Consider the following 26,266-nt stretch of genomic DNA (forward strand, 5'->3'; position numbering starts at 1 on the left):
TTTCTCATTATTTTTATTCTTGTTATAATTGAATTTTTACTTTTCAGATATTTCTTGAAGGTCTATAAGACCTTCACGTCTGAATTGATTTGGCATTGTTTATGAATCGTCATGCCTCTATTAATTCAATTTGGAAATATCGAATAAGACAGAGAAAATTTACTTGAAAAAGGTTGGTTGCGTAACAGGATCAATTTTTTCTTAAAAAAAAAACAAATTTTTTCTTGCCGACGCGACGTTTCGAATTTTGTGTTGGTGTTGTCTCGGAAATTTTGGTTTTTTGCAATGTTTTTTATTTTTTTTTAATATGTATCTAATATGTCTGATGGTTTTTAAAATAGTAGTATTATCAACACGAAAAAACTTCTTTTCAAGCCCTAAAGAATTTAATTAAATTCTAAACGTCGGCCCAACCAACCTTTTTTCAGAAAAATTATTGGATCACTAAACTAGTTAACAGAAAAATTTACGCTGGCGTTGGAGGATATTGCCAAAATTTTCTCAATCTGCCACACAATTATAATTAACACTTCCAAAATACAAGTCATGAAATTATAAAACACAATTCATATCATTCAATATTTGTTTGGTGGTATATTGATGTGAAAATAGTAAGTGTTGTCTAATTACTGTTCATATATAACAAAGAAGTGAATTAAACAAGAACAAGATACCTCATCATATTTTCCAATCTTCTCATGTCAACACTATTAGAATAAAAAAAACTGGAATTGTAATATAAGATGTTTTGTTCACATTAATATCATTGGAGAAAAAATTTATTGTGATTAATCGAATACTATCTCATTTACCAAAAATATGAGTACATAAATCCTTTATTCTGTAGAAAATATGGTGGTAAAGAATGATAAAGTTTGTTGAGGAAAAAAGGAACGTTTAGATCTAGAATTACATGATTAAATTAAAAAAAAAATAGAAAAAAAGCACTGTCTACCTTACTGATGGCTCGGTTATTTCTCAACTTTTTCAAGGCTGTTGATGCTTGGGGGTTAAAGAAAAGGTCATTTCACTGCAAGGAAGCACCTTGGTTGTTCTGACCTACTCCAGCTTAAGTTCTTGCGTAACACCCTCGGGGAGGTGTACTACAGTGTGTCTTCACAGAACTCAGTAATTGTAACTATATATGAGGTGAAATCAAAAAATATGCGACAATTTGACGTCATTTGCGATGTTTAATCTTCGGGAGTAGGTCTTGTACTGACTCTCCGGTCGTCCTGTGACCTTAAATGTTCAATCGCATTATACCAGAAACGCTAGTACTGATTACCATTCAACGATAATAAGTATCAATACTAAATTTACAAAATACGAGACTTCTGCAACATAGATTAACGTACTTGTGACGCACTGAGTCAAAAATGCTTTATTGTCATAAAATTTTAGGTTTTGTTGACAAAGCAGGCTTAAGAACTAAAACAATCTGAAACATTAACATAAAGGTCAAGAATGTAAAACAAGATATTATTATGGCTCGAGCACACTTCAAAAAGTCTATGGTAAAAGTCTGTGATAAAAAAAGTCATCCGAAAGAAGTTCCTCAATACTAAGCTTTATCTAGCAGAAGTTTTTTTTGCTCTTTTTCAAAACTGTTTGTAGCATGTTAACTTTCTGATTGAAAGGGGGAGATGATTGAAATATTTTTGCTATTATAAAGAATCAAATTTTTAATTTGTGCTGTTGATGGGATAGGAAGAGGAATATTGAATGTGAGACGAGTGGCATAACTTTGAGTTGAGTTCGAGATGTTATCTTTGTGCATTAAGCAAACTGTTTCTAAAATAAAGAGGCAGTAGACTGTTAACATGTGATGAGTTAAAAAAGGGGCTTACAGGAATCTTGGACTCTAGCACTGGTAATGAATCTCACTGCCCTTTTCTGAATAGTGAAAACTTGACTCATTAAGTATTGAAAGCTGCTCTCCCAGAAACAAACTCCGTACCGCAAATGGGATTTAAAAAGTGCAAAGTATGCTTTTTTAGCAGTGATAGTCCAAAGAGTTAAAGATAGACCTTATCGCATAACAACTTGAGGATAATTTTTTGCATAGTACACTAATATGCGTTCCAAATTTTAATTTGTTGTCTATGTTGAGGCCTAAAAATTTGTGCTCTAGTTTATGATCAATGATGTGTTCTTCAAGAATTATATGGTCCAGGTTACATTTATAGGACATTATATTAGTCTTTGATATATTGAAAGATAATAAATTGGCATCACACCATTGTTTAACTATATCATTCTCTACCCTAATTTTTTAGTGCATCAGTGCTTCTTCCGTACCAATATATAGACGTGTCGTCAACAAAACTTGTGAATTTGCCTTCTGTTTGGAACTTTTGGTGTAGTAATGAATATTACTGGAGGAATATTACAAGGAGTTATAAGTAACCAAACCGTTATTCTTAACTCCTCGATACGTGTTCCAATCACCAAGTGATCATCTTCAAGAGGAAGTCACGTGTTGCAGTCACTTGGTGACTGCAACACGTGTTGAGGTGTTAAAAATAACGATTTGGTGTTGGGACTAAACTCCAGTAATAATCATAGATTTACCTATCAATTATTTGAATTTGATAGAAACTTTTGAGAATCGATTAGAAAATACATGTTTCAACAAAACAGGTTTGAAAAAGGAATTTGAATATGCACAAAACGTGGGAAACTTTCTGGAATTCAGGCTTTTTCGTTACAAAATCTGTTACAAAAATGTGGATTCAAGTTTAAATTGGGGTTTATTTCAAGAGGGGATCAATTTTTTGAAAAGAAAGATTTTCGCTTTCTATTTTTCCATCGTTATACAAAAAAAATGGGAATTTTCTTAGAAAAGAAGAAAGCAATTGATAACAGATGCGTAGATCATGGAAAGAAGTATCTTTCGGGCAGAAACTGGAAGAAAAAGCCCCCTCGAAACAACTACTTTCATATAAACATTGATTTTCATAAATGAAAATATTGTTGAAACAACTTTTATATAAACATTGAATTATACAAAAAGTACTTTTTCTATTAAGTTTTTACTCCCCACAGTCGTTATGGAATTGAGTCAGACGTCATTCACAGGATTGCTACACAATACAGTATATGAAAGAGGTGAAATTTCACTTACCTGACACACTGTCATCCTCAATGGCGGACATTCAATGTTTTGTAATAAGATACTTGCCTTACTGCCTCTTCAGCACCAATCTGGATAACATTACAAGATGAAGAGTGTTTCTTGAATACTTTATGAATTTTCATCAAGTATCGCCCGATTCTTTCACATAAATTTATAAATCATGACTTTATGCCACGAATGAGTTACATCTACTCATGTCATCAATGACGGTAGGTAATTACATTCATTCGCTTATTTGATTTAAACCCAGTCATAGAAATACTTTTTGAATTGAAATAGCTATTTTTAGGGAACGGTTTCGGTTTCCTACTTCTTTATACATTTTTGTGAAGCATTCATTTTAAAGTTGATTGTTTTCTTCCTTTTCTTGTCAGATTTCCAGATTGTATAAAGATGGAGGAGTAGAAAGCCTTTCTTCACCAAAAATTTTTCTCTTCCAAAAATATAATTACCCCTTACAAATTATTTTTTGATAATTTTACTCCATCTCAAACTTCATTGAAAGCTCATCGTGTATAGATGTATGTTCTATGTGCACCTCGTCTTATTTCATGAAGGATCCAAAAGTGTAAGCATGAAGAAAAAGTCAGAAGCATCCGTTTTCATAAAAATATATTTAAAAACATTTGCAGTCAAATTGATTTTTTGATGGCAAAAACTTGATTATGGTATTAGGTTAGTCACATTGGTATTGTTCAGAGCTAGTCATATTGACATTCTTATGCTCATTTCATAAAATAATACATGAGCTTTCCGGTTCTGGAGGCACTACTGGTATCTCTTGTACAATTTTCGACTTGGTGAATTCTATCAACTCATCCTTTTCCACTAAAAACGATATAATTATATTAGTCTCGACAGTCAACTTGAAATTTCAGAAAACACACTTCAATGTGAAATTTTCACTTGAAAGTGTACAAAACCGCAACACGTGTTTCGCTATACGGTAGCATCTTCGGGCGTGGAGTACTGTGATGCCTGAGAATGCTATTGTGTAGTGAAACACGTGTCGCGGTTCTGTAAACGCAGTGGCGTACACAATGGCCTCGGTGGGACGTGACAATATTTTTATGGAAATGATCCACAAAACGTCAATGAGAAGTTTCCTAGGAATTCTTCAATCTTCTGAATTGAATTTGATATTGGTGCCTATGCCAATTATTCAAAAACCCAAATAGAAGTGAAAATACTTACGCAAATAAGAAGCAATAACAAGGGGATTGTTATCAATTTGTTTGATGATATTTTCCAAACGTCCTTGAATATTTAAATAAGTATCATCATGCATATTATCGATGAGATTCAGTTTTTTGTTCCAGAAATATTCTATTTTCTTTTTCGATATCTTCTCTTTATAAAGTTTCAAAATCTGAAACCAATAAAGTGGATTTTTCGCATTCAGTAAATAAAACGTTAATAATCTTGAGGGAATGAATTGGGAGTGGGTTAACTTTTGAAATTTGCCTGTATCTGTGAAGGTAAGGTGGGGCAATTGAAGAGAATAATAATGAACAAAAAATAATATTGGTAAGGGTATACATCTCTGAAAGTTACCTTCTCTTTATGTACAGTATAATCCTTTTTCATCAGAATAATCTGTTTGAAATCTCTGTTTAAAATCTGTTTTTCTGTTAATCATTTATTATTGAACTCTTTGTTTTTTTACGATTTCCATGTTATGAATGGCAAAACATATATTTTTCAAAACTTTTTGTAGGCAGAATTAGAACCTCTGCCGAAAAATGGATCTATTGAAAATACTTTTTCCATATCAAGACTAAAAACGACACGCTTTACAAAAAAAGGTCAAATGATCAGAACTATTTCAAATGCAATACCTTATCAAACACATCATAATTGAAAATTGCTGCTGTGGAAAATTGAATTAAACTAAGTCTTATTTCAAGTAAAAGTCATCACTTCTGTTAATCCACTAGCGTTAGCAGAATTGACATTTGTTCTATATTTTCGGAGATATTACATTTGTGAGTTTTAGGTGCGATGCCCAATATATTTTGCTTCTATGGAGATGATTTGAAAAGTGGTGCGACTTTCTTTCCGGCAAGTATTTTTATTTTACTTACATGCATAAACACATAGCTCAGCGTCTTATCATAGGAGAAATGCTGTGGGTTTTCTAAGACTTCCCACAACACTATCGTTTTCAAGTGGTAACTGTCAATTGGTTGTTGCAAAGTATTCCGCATTTTCTGAAAAAGTAACATTGTGTAAAAGAATTTAGTGACTGCATTTCAGCCAACAAAATAAGATGATTTTTATTAGCCAATAGAAATGTTGACTATTTATCTAAATAAAAATATAATTTTTCCTCTAAACGACAGTTATGTCCAAAATAGAAACCTTAAAAAAAAACACAATATTTTCTAAAACTCACTGATGGATTTTCACAAATTCACATCCGGCTTCATTCACATGTTAAAATATAAACTGATATATCTGACACCAAACTTGTCTTCATTATTTTTAATGTGCATGCTCAAGCTGTAAATCATGCCCGAAAGGAAATAACGCCGGCCGCCACTGGTAACCATAAACCAAACTTGACGCAGCTGAGAGCGAAGGAATATCCAATATTACCTGCCGCCCGAGAAGCAGTAAGAAACATGCTATGAATGTCGATGGAACTTCGGCGAAATTCTACGATGTTCCATTGCGATATTTAAACGCTGGCTGCAAGCGTATTTGGACAGTTAGTTAGGGAAGCTATGGATTATGCTATAGACGACCCCTCTCGATATAGAAGGCCCCGACACTCTGTCGAATGAGGCCCTCATGTCCCCCGTTAAAGGATGAACAGATCTTTCATCCATCCCAGCCCGGTAGGGGTACACTGTGAAGGGCGGTACTGAAGTCTGAGGGCTTCATGCCGCGAACATCCCCTCAGTCATGAACCTATTTGTCCTTCTTCGACAATAATCAGCTGAAAGGGTAAGGGAGCTGGGCTCCAACCCGTCTGAAACCAAAATGGCTGTCGAGTATTCGAACAGTCAAGTACACAGTGAAGTGGACGTTACAGTGCGGTACGCGAAGTGATCTAGCAAGGCGATAGACATTGAAATGATAGTTTTTATTAAAATAAAATAAAAACAACAATAAAAATCAATTGGCGCTCCGGGGCGACTTCATTGATTCCAGTTGCAGGAAAACCAGGAAAAACCTGCAACACCACATCATCTGAAGATCTTGATCTAACAATGTCCTCTCTCTTATAAAACAAAATGTAGGGTGTCTCCAGAGGCTCCAATAAATTCAATAATGCATCGCAAGAACACTTTGTGATACGACTATCGTCAAACTTAAACCAGTCCGTTTCGTCTTTGACCAAGGCGTAATAATGACCAAATTCAACGCCAGAACCACAGTGAACAATGACAGCATGAATACTATAATAGTGGTCTGCTAGGTTGAAATGTTCATCTATTTCAAACCTTCCAAAGAGTTTCTTGCTTCCGTTAGAGGTTGAGTCTTGTTTGAAGATCATCAGTGTTATTATTAGATTGACTGGTGCCTCAGCTATACTTGTTTCCTTATAACAGTCAGTTAGTTTGTCGCATGTTTGGCAATACAGTCGATCATCACCTGTTAAAAATTGAATTTTCATATGATTTAACAATAAGCTTTGCACGGACTGGTTATTAATCATATTAGGAAAAGCTAGATGAAGTTCCAGAAATTCACATAAATTTTCGCTACTTCTTGAATATTTACCACAAAGTAAACAAGTGAGGATTTTTCTAGCAAAAGATTCACAAACACAGGACGAGATGGGCTGTACGGAATCATTCAGTCCAGAGGAGTATTGATTTTGCTATTGTTTTACTCATGAAAAGTATTCAACAAGAACCCCAAGAATTCGGAACAATCCTCTTTTCCTAACGAGTATCTAGTGGACTTCAAAGACTCCAGGAAATCAATTTTTAGTTGAAGTGTTTGTTGTATTTAAAGTAAAATAAAGTTAAGTTTAATTATTCAGTGTAGTCATTATTGGTGAACCCAAGGGTAAAAACGTAACACTATTATTTGTTTTGAGTCATGCGCACACTTTCAATTTGTGAGAAACTAGAAATATTCAAACTAGAACAGCCCAATATCAAAGCGTCATTCCATTAACTGCAAGTAACAATGACGTCATTTGCTAGCAAGCGTCGCGCTGTCAGACAACTTGTTAACATTATTGTTATGAATTAACCTCTGTCACTCTTCATTAATGAATAAGTAGTAGACTTGCCTCAAATATCGATGTATTGAATTTCCAGATCTTTCTCTATCCTTTAATCATCAATTTTGTTATAAAACAAGTGTTTTACTTCTGTAGCCGGTGTAGTAATATAGTGGGGATATTTTCTTCTCCGAAATTTGCATTTGCCTCTGAATTGTGGATTTGGCTTGTGTTTCTTGGTTATCCAGTTTGATCTCGCAGCATTAGTGCAATGGTTCTTTCTTCTTCTGCCCAGCCATTCTTAATCGGTTATTTCTTGCTAGAAGATTTGTTGTCTACATTTATGAAAATTAAAATCCTATTTTTCTGTTTTTTCAACACAATTTTTTGCTGATGAAGTTGTTTTAACAATCTTCTCTTTTTCTTTCCTTTTCTCTTCTTATTTCCATTCCGTTATTTTCTGATTTTTGTTTCTCCTCTATCTTTCTTCCTTCCTTTCCTTTTTTTTAGACTTCATTAATTCTTTCTTTTTTTCTTCCCCTTCTCTGTTTTTCGTTGCATTTATTGTTCCACTTCCAGACATTTAAATTCCTTTTTCAGAAGCGATACTTGGTTGGGGTTCATGAGTATGACATTATTTTCTAGTAATTTCTGTGCAATTTCTTCGGATTCACTTACCACTGTTCTCTTTGTTGGAAAATTGATTTATTTATGTAAATAGTTCAAATCTACCAAGAATTGATTGTTTTATAGGGGACATTTGCAACAGTATATTTTGGTTTGCTAAATTTAGATATTGAAGACCTCCATCCGAGTTCTATGCAAATAAATACTAGTATGGTACAATTCTAAAGTAGTAAGCACTAAATTCTTAGAAATGACCGACGTTTTTGCCTTAATCTGTCTTGTGCAGTGGCGTACGGTAATATATTTATTATATGATGAAGTATACATTCCGTATCATAAGTGTTAGCCCCCGTCCCCTATCTAACTTGTTACTGGACTCTTGTTAGGAAAATAGCCGAGACACGTCGATTTTTTATTTCTACAATGTACATTTGAGTATCACTAATTTCATCCCTTACTGGAGGGGAGCAACCCTTTCGAAAAATTCAAATAGCATGGAATTTGACATGGACATTATTCTGCAACATGATGGAGCTCCTCCTCATTTTGCAGTTGCTGTGAGGACTTATTTGAAAACTGTTTATGCAGAACGATGGCTCTGGCGCCAAGAATTTGTGGCATGGCCTCCAAGATCACCAGATCTACCTCCTTTAGATTTCTTCCTATGGGGCTACCTAAAATCCCTATTTTTGCCAGGAGGTCAACGGGGGACATTTTGAAAATTTACTGTAATGACAAAAGTTAGTTTTAGTTTAGTTGCCTTCCTGTTTGTGGTGTAATTCCCTGCAAGGTTGAATAGAGAATAAAACCCCCTTTCAAATGAGCTATTACTCATCACCCCATGTTATTTATATTTTTCCAGTGAGGGATGGAATTAGGGGTAAACTATTCATACAAAAATGTACACTGTAGAAATAAAAAATCGACGTGTCTCGGCGATTTTCCTAACAAGAGTCCAGTAACGAGTTATATTAGGGGGGGGGTAACACTTATGATGCGCAATGTATAGAATCACACTCTGAAAAAAATGTTCCCGTTTTAAAGTAATAATATTTCTGAGAATTTAGTGGGTAGTATTATGGAATTTTAGTATAATACTTATTAAAATAAAGCAAATAATAAATATTTGATTCACAGAAATATATTTTGGACTGTATACCTCGAGAATTTTCATATGCATCATCCTCTGAAAGATATACTCACCTTAAGCAATTTCAATGCTGGTTTCAGTTTTTCCTTTCCATGTATTATACTCTTCTCTTGTGCTTGAAATGACAAACGCCAATATCGGCTTGGATGATATTGGACGGATTTTGGCAATTTTGGCACAATAAAGAAAAAACCGTCCCCCTGCAAAAGTCAATCCAAAACTTTTATTTTTAAAATACTGATATGATAGACATCCATTTATGAGACTGTGTATGAGGAACTGAAATGATTACTAAGAATATTTTGAAGAATCGATGTTACTTTTGAACAAGATATGAATCACTCATTTTTCAAAGTGATGTATAACTAAAGTGACCAGACGTCCCGTTTTGAACGTGACTGTCCCTTTATTCGACTATCTGTCCCGTTGTCCCCAAATGATGATCTGGGACGTAAAATAGCCCCGTTTTCTTATTCTTCTCTATTCTTCACACTACTATAAAATCTGCTACAGATGGCCTACCTTTAGATTACGAAAGCATTAATGTAAAAATGGAGAGAGTTTTGAAAATGTACCAGTCGTTAAAGAATTATTTTTTGAGCATTGAAAAATGTCCCAAATCAATAAAATACTTTTTTGAAGATCCTATATCTGAATTATGGCTTTGTTTTTTACATGCTCAGTCAGCAAGTTTTCGCCAAGCTGTTTTGAAGGTTGAAGGTCAAACTGTATTGGCAATTGACGCTACAAAAAGAAATCAATCAACTAATTCAGAATTTGATTCAGAAAGAAACCAATCAGTTTCTTCCATTTACTGTTCGTAATTTGTTCATAAAACTGAAAGATGATATTTATGAAGATTTTGTGAAAAGAACAGCTACAGAATTTTATAAAACAAGTCGTGAATATTTGGAAGAATGGACTAACTTTCTTACTAGAGAAATGGAGATATTTTATTGGGCAGATTTAAGAAAAGTACCTGCGTGGGAAGATGTACAGAAAGCATTGAATGTATTGATTGAAAAGAGATATTGAATATATTTTATGTCTGCCTGGTACAAATGCTTCAGCAAAGAGAATATTTTCTTTGATAAATCAATTGTGGACGTCTGAAAAAAATAACTTGCAGGTTTCAGTTCTGAAGGCGATGTTACTAACGAAGATCAATATAAACAAAACATGCCAAGAATTTCACTCTTATTTGAAATGATCGCCATCCAAAAAATATAAATACTACTAAAAAGATAATATGTTGCATATAATTTAATAATTACTGTCACATTAACCACTGTCGAGGTTGAGAGGAACAACAGGTTATTTTTATCGCCCTCAGATAAAAATAAAATGAACTTTGCCTTTTAGTTTCCTGCATTACCTAATATTGGAAATAATAAATACGAATTATTATTATTATTAAAAGGTGCTTTAATGAGTCGATACAGTATGGAGTATGGTCCATACATACATACATACATACATAGAACATTCCTATATATATTCCGGACTTGAAAGCCTATCTTCTTAAATTATCTAAAAGAATAATTCGTTCAGGCCATTCTCAAATGTCCTATTTTAAAAAATCTGTTTTTCCGTTAACCAGCTGTCCCACCCCTACGAACGAAAACCCTCAGAAGTCGAAACTTGTGCAAGCTAAGGATTAACGAGCTCTTACCTTTTAACGTGTGATTCCTAACCTACATTGTAGGTTAATGGGCAGACAACTATCAGAAAACAACTACTCCCCTGGCCAATACCACAAAGGGCATTGGATTATATCCGACTGGTGCCAGTGCAGGATTCTTTACTGAAGTTATTCCTGCATATGCTGTTAGAGATACAACTGCCGCAATCGATTTGCAATTATTGGAACAAACTTGCAGGCCGGTTTCGGCTGCTTGGCCACTTGTCAGTGCAAGGTAGTGTCTATCATCAAGTCGTTGATTTTTGATAGTCAAATTTCTTCAGAGTATCATTCCTCGAACTGGGCTGCAGCGGACAACAAACAACATGTTTGTCATCGCCCCATCTGCTTGTGAACGAGGTAACCAACCGCATATCCGAAATTTGCCCAAATCCTCGTATAAGGAAAAAAAAATCACAAAATAAGTGGGCATACTTGGAGACTGGGTGTAAATCAAATTATTTGTCTCAAATTACCTACACTCTAGTGGCTAAACAGCCCAAAACCGGTCTGCAAGTGTGTTCCAATAATTGAAAGTCAATTGCGGCTGCGATTGCCAATAGCATGTGCAGGAATAACTTCAGTGAAGAATCATGCACTGACACCTGTCGTATATAATCCAACGCCCTTCGTGGTATTAGTCAGGGGAGTGGTTGCTTTCTGATAGGTATCAGTCTCCAAGTCCACTCATTTTGTGAAGCCTATGTTCTTATACTGAATGTTTTGTTATTACTTCAAAACTGCGAATTGTATTTATACTGAGTATTGTATATATACTTTTTTCATAATTTCGAGTCATAATTTTAATTATTACAAATATAGAGCATAGAGTTTCTATTTTCAGTTCATGTACATATTTTCGATGAGCAACAAAAAATTAACTACTAATCTGATATTATAATTGCAATACGACAAACACGAACAAATATGAATATCCATCCTATTATCAATTAGTAGTGCTAATTATTATTACTGAAGTATCAAAAACATCTACTTGTGTAGTAATGTTGAAAGGTATTATAAAATATTTATATACATTGATACTTGAAAACAGTTACAATTATCATAACTAACCGCCTTTCTAAAACTAATACTCTCAACAGGTGTAACTATCAAACCATATGTTGTTCCAAATAAAAACGTATTGATAGAAAATGAAATGGACATTTGAAAATGTATTTACTATAATTGAACGAGATTTCATTTTGAAATATTTCTTTTCTCATACTTATTGAACAATATTTGTTTTCGAGAACAAGAGAACATTTCGAGAACAAGAGTTTAGATAAATTTCTCTCAATGTTTGAGATATTTTAGGACCTCATCAGTTATTGGAAAGAATAAAAAAATACAAAAGCACGTTCCCTATTCTTTCTCAAAATATCATCTGGCAAGACTACATCATACTAAACGTACATACCAAACATGGATTCGGACGATAACCTCCAGTAGGCCAGCAGTCGCTTCCAAACTTGATACATGTAACTAAATCTATATCCATTACGATAATAAAACCATCAATTTCTCCTCTTATTTTTAGCGTGAAAGCAGGACCTGCTCTACAATAGGTAATCTTGAAAAAAAATTAGAGGTTAGTAAATATATATTTCAATGTATGGTTGTTTGTTGCCTGTCTAAAAAGTGTTGACAGGGTCATTATATATTACCCGAAGACTGGAAATAGGTATTTTTCGCCATTTTATTCTTTTAATTTTCACCATTATTCATCTTTGTTTTTTCAATTTTTTTATTTTATTTTTAATTTTTGTATATTACTGTCAGTTTATTTATTGCTAATAACATCTCTTCATAACCCGTAATGATGAAATAGAATTGGAGGACAGTAAAAATTTCAAAATAGGTTTGTTCGAATGTGGTTTAGAATGATTCTCAAGGAATGTTAGATATTCTGACTTCCATTAATGAAAACAATGCTGCAATATTACTCTACCTATCAAATGAATTGTTATCAAAAGAAGTTGTAATAATCTTGTTGGTTTTTGTTTCGAACTCATTTGAAATGTTGGGATCTCGCTATTCTTGAACAATGCGGCAAGATAGGTACTTTAATGCAATTTTTGAAATACGCTGTGTTTTCAAAATATAGGGTGAATTTTAGTTTTTCTCAAAAAATATTAATTTATTCATCAATTTCTGTTCTGTCCCCGTCAAAGTAGTTCCCCTCAAATATAATACACATGTGCCAGAGTTTGTAGCTCCTCAATCGTCCCAAACCCCGTCCTTTCATGGGTCTCATCGAACTCGGAAACAGAAAAAAGTCGCAGGGGGCCAAATCTGGTGCATACAGTGGCTGAGACATGATTACAGTGTTGACGTCATTCAATAATTCCTGAGCGATGCCTGTGCGACGGTTTTCTAAATCAAAATTCAGCAATTTTGAAACAAATTTCGCTGCCTTACACTTCGTGCCCGAAATTTCCGAAAAAATTACATGGTATGAACCAAGCGATATGCCAATATCCTCAGAAACTTCTCTAATAGTGATTTGACGATTCTCCATAACAATTTTCTTCACTTTGTCAACATGTTCATCGGTTGTTGATGTGCTGAGGCGTTCAGGGCGAGCGTCATCATCCATATCTTCTCGACCTTCTGTGAAAAGCTTGTACCTATTTTTCTGACTAAGAGTACAATCACCATATGGCACTGTCAACAACGATAGCATTAAATCGCTGAACACGCATAACACTTCTAACTTTCATGCCTTTCACCAACAAATTTAACATGCTAAACAACTGAAACTGAATATACGTTCAATACGAGTTTACCAACATAAAAAAAAATAAAAAAATCGCTATCTATTGACAAATAATGGGCGACATGGATCCCTGTAGCTAGCCTTGCATAAATATCTGATGGATCTTTTTTGTAAAGAGAATATCACAATGAAACGAAATTGTGCACAATTTCCCCAAAAACAAATTCCATAACGTAAATAGGACTCAATTTGTGCAAAATAAACTGATCATGTGATAGTAGTGTCTAACTCTCTTGCAACAACTCTCACTGCATGACATCCTGCTGCTAGTCTTTTACATAAGTAATCGACATGGGAATCAAATTTTAGATTTTTATCAATGAAGAGCCCTAAAAATTTGTTCATCTCCAAATTTTCAATTTTTACATTTTCCAAGTGTACTTCCCCTATGTTACATCTAAACGTGACCACATTTGTTTGTTTTGTTTATGTTGAATGATGAAAGATTGGAATTACACCACTCTTTCACCCTTCCTATGTCGATAAGTGAAAACAAGTTAGCATAAGTTAACATAATTTTGTTTCCCCCTCTCTATTACCGAAGTTGTCTTCAGCTATTTCTTATATTTTTTTGGTTGCTCAGATATAGCCATTGTAAATTTTCAAATTGTCACCCTCTATAGAAGATGCTCTCGATGACTGTTAAATCATACCTGTATTTCAAGTGAATCAGCATCTAATTCTACTAACTTTACTTCCTCAATTTACAATCTCGGTTATATGGAGTAAGGTTATATTGAAACAGATAAAAAAAGACACTTACAAAAATATTATGTGGCGAGTCATAAGTAAACTCATTCAGTGCCTTGGTTAGTACTCCATGAATCCAATTCAAAATTTTTTCAGTGTCGAGATAGTTGGTGTCAGATTCACAAAATCGAGCAAGTTCCCTGTAAAAAATATCTAAAGTATCATTCATAATTATTGTATTGTGTTTGTATTGATATTTTAGTTATGAACCCGAGTTCGCTGACCCAGCATCACTTAGGGATGGAGTTACATCCGCTGTTCCAGCCGCGACTACATGCTAAGTCGACAAAACAGAGATCATAAATAAATGTTAATTTATTGCCCGAAATGTAAACGTTGAATTCTTCTAAAGTCTTTTACAGCAATATCTGGTATCATCTATTCAAATGCGCTTGGTTATTGTGAATATTTAAAAATTGAAAATGGGGAATGTTCTTTCTGACGAAAATCAAGTAGTTTTCATAAAAGAGCTCTAAAACAACGCATTTTAAACTTATCATTTCAATCTTTTTCTTTAAAAATTATTTAAATACTTAAAAAAGAGGAATCAAATAATGTATACAAGCTCTGCTTTCGCGATGTTCTGTGTTGGTGTTTATTTGTGTTTATTTGTATATTATATATAATATAATCGATGTAAATTAGCATGTGAACAATTGTCATTATGTGAACATTATTATACAGACCTAACCTAACCTAACCTAGCTTCAATCCGACTCAAGACGTACATCGAAACTAAATTATAAAAATGATAATTACAAAATAAACTACACAGTAGACAGTTACAAACTTAATTTGATGGATAATTAGTTCTTGTAAAACAGGTAGCTTTTGAAAAAACAACTATAATACAATTTTACTTCTAGGAAAACAGGTAATTAATGAATATGTTGATTATTGACTCTTTAAGGAAACAATGGTGAGTGGACAACAACAAGTGATTTCCAGAGACTCCAGCAGGTTTAATTTTTGTCCTTGGGACTGTTTGAAAAGTTTTTTGTCAAAGATATATGATGAATCATCTTCGGGTTGAAGTTATTGTTTACTGCAATTTGTTTCATCAAATGTATTTCATTATTAAAATTATCTGTGGATAACGGGATACTGATGAGTCTGTGGATCATGCTACTGAAAGCTGCTAATTCATGTTGACGAAGAAGATTAGAATGGCTATTGATCGTTGTGTCTGTATAATAATGTGAATATTACGATCACTGTATAAGTATGTTATTAAAATTATTATTGAAATTATCTGTGGACATCGGGATACTGATGAGTCTGTGGATCATGCTACTGAAAGCTGCTAATTCATGTTGACGAAGAAGATTAGAATGTCTATTGATCGTTGTGTCTGTATAATAATGTGAATATTACGATCACTGTAAGTATGTTGAGAAACTACCAATATTCAATTCATCAAGTTTTTTGTTTTTCTTGAAACTGCACTCATCTGATTATTAGAAGACAAATTGGGCATAACCATGGAAAGGGATAGAACGCTTTTTATACCTTTAGACAGTAATATCATTGTATAGGTTAGTCTACCGGGTGTCAACGAATCTATTAGACAAGTCATAACTTCTAGACTATTAGGTTTATCAAAACGAGATTTGGTACAGATAAATGGTATGTGGAGAGGAGAGTTTTCACATATTTTTCACTTTCCGGTCACTTCCGGTTTCAGCGGAAATGGCTCCGGTTCTGAATTTTTAAATGGAACACCCTGTATATTGTAACATTTTTGGATTTCTGAGACAATTCTGGATCAGAAACTGACATTTCCGGAAGTTTTTCAGCCTACTTGATTTTTTCAGAGTCACTTTTAAAATTGCATCTAGGTGGCCATGATCGGACGTAAACTAATCTATGGACCTCAGGTGATATCAGAAAATTGCAATAGCGGAGTTTTAGTGACTAGTGTGTTGAATATGAATGAGACAAGTTTACAAAATAACATTTTCGTGTCTAACTATTATTTTTCAAATGGCGACCATTTTTTGACAAGCACTTTCCGAAAAAAGGATTTTTTGACAAATCTAACGATACTAATTTATTTGCGATTGGATTACAAATAAGAACATAAATTAAATATTACTGAGGAAAATACTCGATACAAATTCATTTACTTTTGTCAAGGGTGCCATGGATAGGAATGATGCATAATATTTTGCGGTTATTTCCATCAAGTCCACTTTGGAGAACAAAACGCTCACCTAGGTTATGACAGTGACATAAGCTTTATGAGCAGAAAGTAGAAGTTTCTCTTGATTTTCGTTAATTTTAGTTTAATTTTTCGTCGAAATAATGTATACTCAAAGTGAAAAAGTGGATATGTTGTTATTGTTTGGAGAATGCCACAGAAATTCAAGGAAAGCTGCTGAGTTGTATGCTCAGAGATATCCCAATAGGCAACACCCATCTCATTAGTATTTTCCCTATGTTGAGAGTCGTTTTAGGCAAGAGGGAAATCGAGACGCAGAACAGAGGTTTGTCATAAATGAGGAGACTGAGATTAACGTTCTTGCTATGGTAGAAGTTGACAAAACGGTTTCTTTAAGAGAAATTAGTAGAGAAATGCAGATAAGTCACGAATCAGCAAGAAAAATACTGAAAAAGCACGGATATCGAGCATTTAAATATCAGTTACATCAACATTTGTATGCTGACGACGGCAATAGAAGAGTAGTATTTTGTGATTGGTTGCTTCAAAATCATAGAGTTAACCCAAATTTTATCAACTTCATTCTATTTTCCGACGAATCACGGTTTACAAATAATGGCATGTTTAATAAGCAGAATTGTCGGTACTGGGCCCAACAAAATCAACATGCAATGAGAGAGGGCAATTTTCAAGAAAGATTTGGCGTCAATGTCTGGGCTGGTATCGTTGGAAACAGAATAATTGGTCCAATATTGTTTCAAGGTCAGTTAACAGGGGTTAGATACTTGGGTTTTCTTCAAAATGAAATCGAGGATCATCTTAATGATATGCCTTTAGAAGTTTTACGGCAAATTTACTTCCAGCAAGATGGAGCACCACCCCATAATAGCAGAGACGTACTTGATTTTTTATTAGAGCATTTTAATAATATTGTTATTGCAACCAACGGTCCAGTACGGTGGCCTGCCCGCTCACCGGATCTGACTGTGTTAGATTTCTTCATTTGGGAATATGTAAAAGAAAGGGTCTACTATGCAACAGCCCCAGCCACTCTCGAAATCTTAGAAGAAAGGATTTAACAGGCATTTAGAAGTATATCGCCTCAAATGTTACAAAACGTGTTGAGAGAAACAATTGAACGAGCTGAAATGTGTCTTGAACAAGGAGGGATGCACTTTGAAAATTTACTATAGTGGAATTTTCAAGAACTCAGGATATTGCAAAAAATCTAAGTGCATCGCTGAAATTATTAGTTAAATTTGTTAAATTTGTTGATCCAATCGCAAATAAATTAGTAACGTTAGATTCGTCAGAAAATCCTTTTTTCGGAAATTGCTTGTCAAAAAATGGTTGCCATTTGAAAAATAATAGTTAGACACGAAAATGTTATTTTGTAAACTTGTCTCATTCATATTCAACACACTAGTCACTAAAACTCCGCTATTGCAATTTTCTCATATCACCTGAGGTCCATAGATTAGTTTACGTCCGATCATGGCCACCTAGATGCAATTTTAAAAGTGACTCTGAAAAAATCAAGTAGGCTGAAAAACTTCCGGAAATGTCAGTTTCTGATCCAGAATTGTCTCAGAAATCCAAAAATGTTACAATATACAGGGTGTTCCATTTAAAAATTCAGAACCGGAGCCATTTCCGCTGAAACCGGAAGTGACCGGAAAGTGAAAAATATGTGAAAACATTCCTCTCCACATACCATTCAACTATACCAAATCTCATTTCAATTCTCCTAATAGTCTAGAAATTATGACTTGTCTAATAGATTCGTTGACACCCGGTATATACAAAGGTAATATACAGCTGCCGGACTGAGTCATGGCCGGTGACTGCCTTTTATATATCTAAAAGAACCCAAATTACATTTTAACATCCATTTATTGTTTAACCCGCAATCCCTACTACGTAAAATTCCAAACAGAAGTTTCTATTCCTTTTTTCTTTGTCACACACGGACCCAAACTTTACGCAGATACGATTTTTCCCAACGGTCATGACTCAGTCATGTACTTTGGCTTTAGAGCGGACACATAAGGATGTGTGCGTGCGGCAGGCCTTGTTTTTGTCATTCTATGGAATACATCCAGCATGGATTTTCCTCAGAGACGCAGTGTTTAACAATGTAGTTCATCAGGGATCGTATTTTTTGCCTGAATACACGTGCGGTGATGTCGTGTCCGGGACTTGACGTTTGTCCGGGATAAAATATCATATTTTTTTACTTATTATCGTGAAAAAAACCATTTTTAACCCGATTGATTGATTATCACTTACTCTTTATTTGTCAAGATAGCATGGACGTATCCTGGCACAGTACTTATAACAATTTTGGCTAAGTTCTTGGGCAAAACTAGCAACATGTCTATATCGTACTCGTCTGGATGCCCTACCTTCAATCCGTCATAGTAACTTCCCCCATAATATATCGTAGAGAAAAGTTTATCGAAGAGAACGTTTTTCCTCATTTTCTCCACAACTCCCCAAATAATCTGCAAAAAAGTGTTCATATTTATTGTATTTCACTTGCTTTCAGTATGAAATGATCAACAAATAAAATGCATGAATATCCCTAGTGTGATCACTTGGAATCATGTAAAATATTTTGTCAAATACGAGCGACAGACTTTGACTCTTGCACCATCTATCAACATGTGTACAAAATTGAGTCAATCTCATTTCTCGCGTCGAGAGTTTTCAAGAAAACAAAAGCGAATTGGTAAAAACACCAGGGTTTATATGCATATTTTTAACGATTAGTGCAACTGTCAGAGGATGATACAGGGTGGGTCATCGTAATAAGACGTAACTGCCAGAGAAACTATTATCAAAAATACTTTTTAAAATCGGCCACCCGTTCAGAAATGCCCATGAATATTACTTAAAAACTTATCGTAATCGTGTTGAACAACGAAAAGCTGGTAACGTTGCCCAACAATGTCCATACAATGATAATTCGTTCTTGCAGGTATTCCACTAAAACAGGAAGTGCGAATAACTTCGTTTTTCATAAGTGTTCACAAAACAAATCCAAAGGACTCAAGTCGGGTGGCCGAGAAGGCCAATGAATCGCAATTTTTCATCCTATCCGGCGACCTCGAATCTTGCTGTTCAAATGATTTCGCACATTTTGTAAGAAATGCGAAGGAGGACTGATTCGTAGAATCATGGATTTCCACAAAAAAGAATAACAATTATGCATGATACTTCTGTCAAAATTTCATCATTTCATGTTCAAAATGTGATATTCGAATGTATTCAATGGTTCACAACATGTTTTGATGATTCAAATTAGGTTAAATTATTTGGTTGTTCTGATTATTAGAGTCCTTGGTGGAATGATGCCTTCTCTACTTTCGAATCCCAAAATCATGCCGGACAAATGCAGAGTGCTGTCATTCTTGGCTCACTGCGCGTGCTTAGGGCACATGCTTTTACGGACTCAATGATCACTTACCCCACGGTGTGGCGAGTGGTCATTGGTTGATAATGCTCGCTGGCCCTCCCGAATTTATCGGGGCTTCGGGGGATAAGGCCCGACCAGCGCAACCTTAGACAATAATCTAATATATACAGGGCTATTCAAATTAGTTTCTGTACATGGGGATCTCGTAAACGATAAGAGATAGAGTGTAGGTTAAATTGTGGCAAAGTTGCGTATTTTAAAGACCTATTCGAAGATGTAAAAAAATCGAATATAGCTCTTTTGGTTCTGGAGATATACAGGAAAAACCAAAAAATCCCAAATGATTTTTTGCCTATATCTTCTTTATTCGCAGACATATTGAAAATCTGTCCACATTTTGCTATTGGCACTTGATGTGAATTACGGACCTGGAAATTGGTTGATTGGTTGAATAAAAACACAATAGCAACTTTCACGTCTCCCTATGTACCGTAGAGTTTTTCGAGAGTTTTTTTTTTTTCATTTTTAGGTACCTATTCATATTTTTCTTATTGCTCTGAGCGTTTTCTACAATGAACTTCGAATAGGAAAACCTTTTATGATTATTTGAAACATATCTACATCAAAAATATATTATATGTGTTTGCGAGGCATTTTTGAACTCGGTTTTTCAAAGTATTTATTGCCCTTACCACACTTATTTGCTGCATTGTTGCGAAATCATTCAAAATCTTCAATCTCGAGTCTTCCACCTTTTCTATCTGTGCCAGCGTGAATCCTATTTTTAAATTTCCCCCATAGAAAATAGTCCAAAATAGTAAGATCTGTTGATCTTGCAGGCCATTATATTGGCTCAGTATTTGTCTCGAAATGGAAGGACTCCAATTCGAACATTTATTGGGCCATTAATTTTTTTTTGTATATAAATTACTTCATTTCAATTTTCATTTCAATTATAGTGTTGGATTGCTGTCATTTCTTTTCCTGCCTATCAAAACTCATATAATATATTTTTGTTGTAGATATGTTTCAGATAATCATAAAAGGTTTTCTCAATCAAAGTTTATTGTAGAAAACGCTCAGAGCAATGGAAATATGAAAAAATATGAATAGGTACCTGAAAATGAAAAAAAAAATCTCTAAAAACTATATGGTATATAGGGAGACGTGAAAGTTGTCAATGTGTTTTTATTTTACTCAGTCAGCTAATTTTCAGGACCGTAATTTGAAAGGGAATAATTCACCCCATTATAATCAAATATTACCGAAACATTCTCAAATATAAAATAAAATTCAATTTCTCAGTATGAAGTGAACGTCTACGATCCAAAAACTACAACAAAAAATACAGGTCCGTATTTAGAAATTCAAAGGTGGGGGTGGCCCAAGTCATTTGACACCCTATATAAAAGATTCATGGACATATTCTGATAGCCCACATAAAGTGACTCTAGCAAAATGTGGACAGATTTTCACTGCGATCCAACTTGAAAGATAGGATAGGTTACATCTTAATTTATAGTCGCAATATTATTTTATTGCGAATTATTTGTCTTTTATTTGACATTCATAATTATAACTCCAAACGATTTTAACAGATGGCGATATCTGTTGACTGGATTGAGTAAGTAATCAGTAGATGGCGCTGCTATGTTAAACCTACAAACGTGTCATACAAGCTACAATTCAATAGCGTAACCACCACGTGTTGTTGAGCCTAAAGTATAAGTTAAATTTATTTTGTAGTAAACGAAATACCGTGAAATTCAATTGTTTTTACTCATATATCTATGAGAAAATAATACAAAGCTCCCCACACTTTTTCAATAGTTGTACAATTTTTTTTTCTTCGCCATATCTTATGGCGAGGGAAACACTTCAGCGCGAATATTTTCCGAACAATTACTAGATATTGGGAACGGTAGAATAGAACTGCAACCAAATACGCAATGCATTAAACTGCCAGACAATTTCTGCACTGTTCTTCAGGAAAAAAATTAATTGATTCAGAGTAGGGGAGAGTGGGGTAATGACAGTCAAGGGGTAATCGTGGTCGGTATAATATCTCGGTAACGACGGTAACGCAGATCGCTCTGATCGGTACTGCCTGCTTGCGGCACGATCTCGAACAACTACTCGAACGCGCGCCATCTTGGCAGTCGTCGTTTGGACGTTGAGTGAGAGTTGGAGTGTTTTTATGTTGCGCCTCATTAGAAAACCTGTCGTTTAAAGTGCTGTTTTCACACGTTTCACTGTTCCCGCTGATAAACCAATGGTCACACAGTATCAAGGTAAGCCCCATTACTATAACCATTGCTGTTTATGAAGGTATTATAACAGGTTGTTGTTGATTTTTTCTTGTGAAATAAAACCATGCGTTCGGGGTAATGGTAGTCATACTGTTTGGGGTAATGGCAGTCATTATGTCAACTGACCATCATTACCCCATTCGTTATCAATTTTTGTTTTGTATGTTTCAGATGGCGAGGAAGTATATTAGAAAAACTGAAAAAGCTAAGTGGACAGCAGAAGACCTTAAAAAAACTAAACAGGCTGTTGATAATGGCTTATCAATGAGAAAGGTCGCGGAAAATTTTGGAATACCCTTTAGCACATTACAAGTCCGATTAAAGAGCGGTACTGATTCTGACCCACGCTCAGGCAGGAAATGTGACTTTCCTCCTGCCCACGAAGAAGCTCTAGCTGATCATGTAAAGACACTGTCTAAAATTTTCTATGGAATTACAGCAATAAAGTTAAGAAAAATTGCGTTTGAATATGCAGAAAAGAATCATTTAAAAAGGTAGAAAAGAAGGGTACAAAATTTGCTGCGATTAAAAAGCATTCACAGCTACAGCATAAGAACATGAAAAGGACATTGTTTGAATCGGACACAGATTCTTCTATGGATGAAGATGATATTTGTATCGATGAGTCAGAAGATGACATTAGCTTATCGGACATTGGAAAAGACGTTTGCTTTTATTGCGAAGATACAGGCAAAGATGGTGAAATGTGGTATAGATGCACGTCTTGTGGTTTGTGGGTCCATGCTGAATGCTCTGGATGGGACACTCCCGAAGACTATTTGTGCGATCGCTGCTCAAAGAAGTAGATTTGTAATTTTATCAAATCAACTTGTATTTTAATAAAATAATTGACAGGTTATACCGATAACTCATGATTATATCATTGAAATACCCAATATTTCTCATTATATAGTCAGTAAATTGTCAATGACACCTCCGACTGCCATTACCCCAGGGTCGGGGTAATACCAGTCAAAGCTGATATTTTTTGTTTTTGGTGTGAACATAAAAAAGTTAAGTTATAATTATATTTCAAGTCCTTGGTTACTTAGGAGATGTTATAAGTATACTGTTAAGATTGCTAACATTTCAAAAGAGTGAAACAATCATTTTTTATGATTTTTCCCCCTTAGGTGACTACCATTACCCCAGTCTCCTCTATTTTCCGGATATACAGAATAATTACTTGTCCGATGACTCGCTCAGTCATCGGACTATTTTGGCAGCCAAAAATGTTGATGTTGACGAAATTAACTTCCAGATACAACAGTTGTTACAAGTCGATCTGATGTCTTTTAAATCAATCGATACTGTTGTTGATGAAAATGAAAGTGTAAATTTTCCAATTGAATTTTTAAATTCACTAGATATACCTGGAATGCCACCACATAATCTTCGATTAAAGATTGGTTTCCCTATTATTCTCCTACGTAATTTGATTCCACCTCAATTATGCAACGGTACGCGTCATCAAAAAGATCACTGGAAATATTCTTGAAGCAACCATTTTAACTGGGGAGTTTAAAGGAAAAGTGGTCCTGTTGCCACGTATTCCAATGATACCGTCAGATTCTACCATACCCCTCAGAAGGCTACAGTTTCCAATTCGTTTAGCTTTTGTCATGTCTATAAATAAGTCTCAAGGCCAAACAATGTCCATTTGTGGTTTAGATTTGGAAAATGCATGTTTTTCTCGTGGGCAACCATATGGTGCATGTTCACGTGCAGGGAAACCGTCGAATATATTTGTCTTAGCTAAAGACAGGTTAGCCAAAAATATTGTGCACCGATTAAAATTAAAAGTATTTATAATTCAAATAATAAATATTATTATTTGAATTATATTATATATTATATTAATATATTATATTATTAAGACTATCTACCCTATCTACGTCATTCATAAGTTTAAGTGTCACATGTTATTTACTAATAACTTTGTAATATATTCATTTGTTACAAAATTAAATAAAAATAATAACAAATTTCAAAATGAATTCTTTTGTAGTGATTTTTGCTCAATATCAACTGTACGAAAATTTTAATCAGTCGTGTTCAAAGTCCTTTCCCTTCAAATCCCAATCCAGTGGATTTTTATACCATCTTTAACGTTTCCATCTTCGTTCGTAAATAATAATTTCATTGTATTAAGGGGTTACGGTAGTAGAAAATCTGTCATGGAGGTCGCCATATTTTTTTTACAAATGGCATCTATGTAAAAAAGCAGGGTGGTCCCCGTGACTGATGTTCTCCTACCGTTCCTCTTAAATAGTTTACTACAATGTAATACAACAAAAACCTTAGCCACAGCAACGCGTGGCCGGGTCTGCTAGTAATAATAATATTTTCCTGTTAGTCAGTGGTTTATGCTTGAAGACTGGCAGTAACCAAATCTAAAGAAATGAACTTTAAATGTTCAAGCCAGTCTCGGATATACCTACACAGTAGGTTGAATGGACTAACGCCTATCAGAAAACAACTACTCCCCTGGCTAATAATAATAATAATAGGTCTCAATTTCCCATGAAAAATATATCACAATGAACAACACAGAAAAATTACTGAATCAGATGAAACACATCTTCGTTATGAAATTTTATTTGATATGTTATTGAAACTGAAACTCAACTATGGTCTGAGAGTCCCACGAGAATCCAATTTATATTTCATATTAATGTCAAAGTTATAGAATAAATCGAGTGAAGCTAAGTACAATTTTTTTAAATAACTTACCTTTTTCATAATAACATTATTTCTTCTCACCTCTTCCAGAGGCAACTTGACATAATTCTCGTTTATCGCTTGAAGCGTATTTTCCATTATATTGTATTTTTTTACTTCACTCATGGTTTATATAGTTCAGCTGAAACAGAAGATAATTTCAAGATTCAAATTAGAAATAAACGTGATTGTAGGCTTCCAAATTTCAATTTTTCATTCTACTACTACGAAATAATCTAGATAAAAAATGACGTGTTTTTCAATCAACGTGATACTCGTAGAGATATCGATATACAAGGCGATCTATAATTATTTTGTTCATTCTTCGATTTAAAAAAAAATTGTTTGAATGTGAAGACATTATGTGAACGGGTTGGCAATGTTTTTAGGTGAACATTCACCAGTCACGAAAACGATCGATTTTGAAAATATGCCTACAGTCTTAAAAAATGATAAGAAACAAACGATGAGCATGAAATGTTAGGTAAAAGTATAAGAACACTTATTAGAAAAAAAAACAATTAATTTTACCTGAAATGGACGAATCATCGGTAAGTACATGAACTTTAATTTTTAGATTAGGAATTTGAAGTTATATGCCATCATAACTATCGCGTCTCGAATTGTTCATACATTGGCATGCTCTCATATATCAATCAATTAAATGTCGAGTTTGACAGGAAAATATTTACGCCAAAGTCGTTAAATATTCACATAATTTTCACAATCTGGCAAACATGCATTTGGTTTTATTATTTATTACCAATAAAAAAGTCAATAAAGTAGGGGAGACTGCCCATCAGTGAGACACAAAAAATGTTTCAGCTATAATATTGGAATGTAGTAAAAGTGATTAACTGATATGCTAAATAGTTACCTACAACCTTTTGCTAACGTTTAATGAAAAATGCAAAATTCAATATTTACAGTTTTATGAGTTTTGGATACACTATAATAGTAAATAAAGCAACTTTTTTATGCCAGAAACCTTTATTGTAATGTTGACACATATTTAAACGTAGGTAAATTAACGTAAATCTAATCCATCAAAGTTCATGTCGAAGGATAAGAATGACAGTTGCCTCTTTATCTTGCCACAAATTATGGCTTCAGGTAAAACTAGTTTAATATCTTTCTTATCTACATATTGCACGTCTGGCACATCAGGAAGTATAAATTTCCCCAGCATTTTTACACTTCTGCGTAAAAAAACTTACACGGACTTCGCCCTGTGAGTTTTCTTCTTCCAAGACTTGTGCAATGTAATAAACCTTAGCACCCTTGGTGTTAAATTCGACGAGAAGATATTCATTTGTATTTGGGGATTTTGACAATTTTCCAAATTGAAGAA

The 26,266-nt window shown here is 34.2% G+C and overlaps 1 protein-coding gene and 1 long non-coding RNA gene across 9 annotated transcripts in view; one reads left to right on the forward strand and one right to left on the reverse strand.

Moving 5' to 3' along the window:
• Nucleotides 1-3,734: 3,734 nt before the first annotated feature.
• Nucleotides 3,735-26,266, reverse strand: part of LOC111507504 (cyclic GMP-AMP synthase-like receptor) — a 49,923-nt gene continuing 27,391 nt past the window's right edge. For 5 of the 8 annotated variants that reach the window (XM_074176954.1, XM_074176955.1, XM_074176952.1 and 2 more), the window contains 8 exons: nt 24,928-25,057; nt 18,757-18,971; nt 14,320-14,446; nt 12,198-12,350; nt 9,150-9,296; nt 5,224-5,349; nt 4,334-4,508; nt 3,735-3,967 (listed from right to left, as the gene is read on the reverse strand). In XM_074176954.1, the coding sequence (XP_074033055.1) occupies nt 3,870-3,967; nt 4,334-4,508; nt 5,224-5,349; nt 9,150-9,296; nt 12,198-12,350; nt 14,320-14,446; nt 18,757-18,971; nt 24,928-25,041 (1,155 nt within the window). In that variant the 5' untranslated portion in view covers nt 25,042-25,057 and the 3' untranslated portion in view covers nt 3,735-3,869. Of the gene's footprint in view, nt 3,968-4,333; nt 4,509-5,223; nt 5,350-9,149; nt 9,297-12,197; nt 12,351-14,319; nt 14,447-18,756; nt 18,972-23,567; nt 23,688-24,927; nt 25,064-26,266 lie in introns of those variants that run through there. The other 3 variants (XM_074176956.1, XM_074176953.1, XM_074176959.1) reach the window with 2 other exon arrangements.
• On the forward strand, nt 15,036-15,548 carry LOC141482920 (uncharacterized). Its single transcript, XR_012465807.1, has 2 exons — nt 15,036-15,121; nt 15,173-15,548. It is a non-coding gene; the product is annotated as an uncharacterized lncRNA (long non-coding RNA).

Source organism: Leptinotarsa decemlineata, unplaced genomic scaffold, assembly GCF_025532065.1.
Source record: "Leptinotarsa decemlineata unplaced genomic scaffold, Ldec_3_MD MMD2_tig00002082_RagTag_RagTag, whole genome shotgun sequence".
Taxonomy (NCBI): Eukaryota; Metazoa; Arthropoda; class Insecta; order Coleoptera; family Chrysomelidae; genus Leptinotarsa; species Leptinotarsa decemlineata.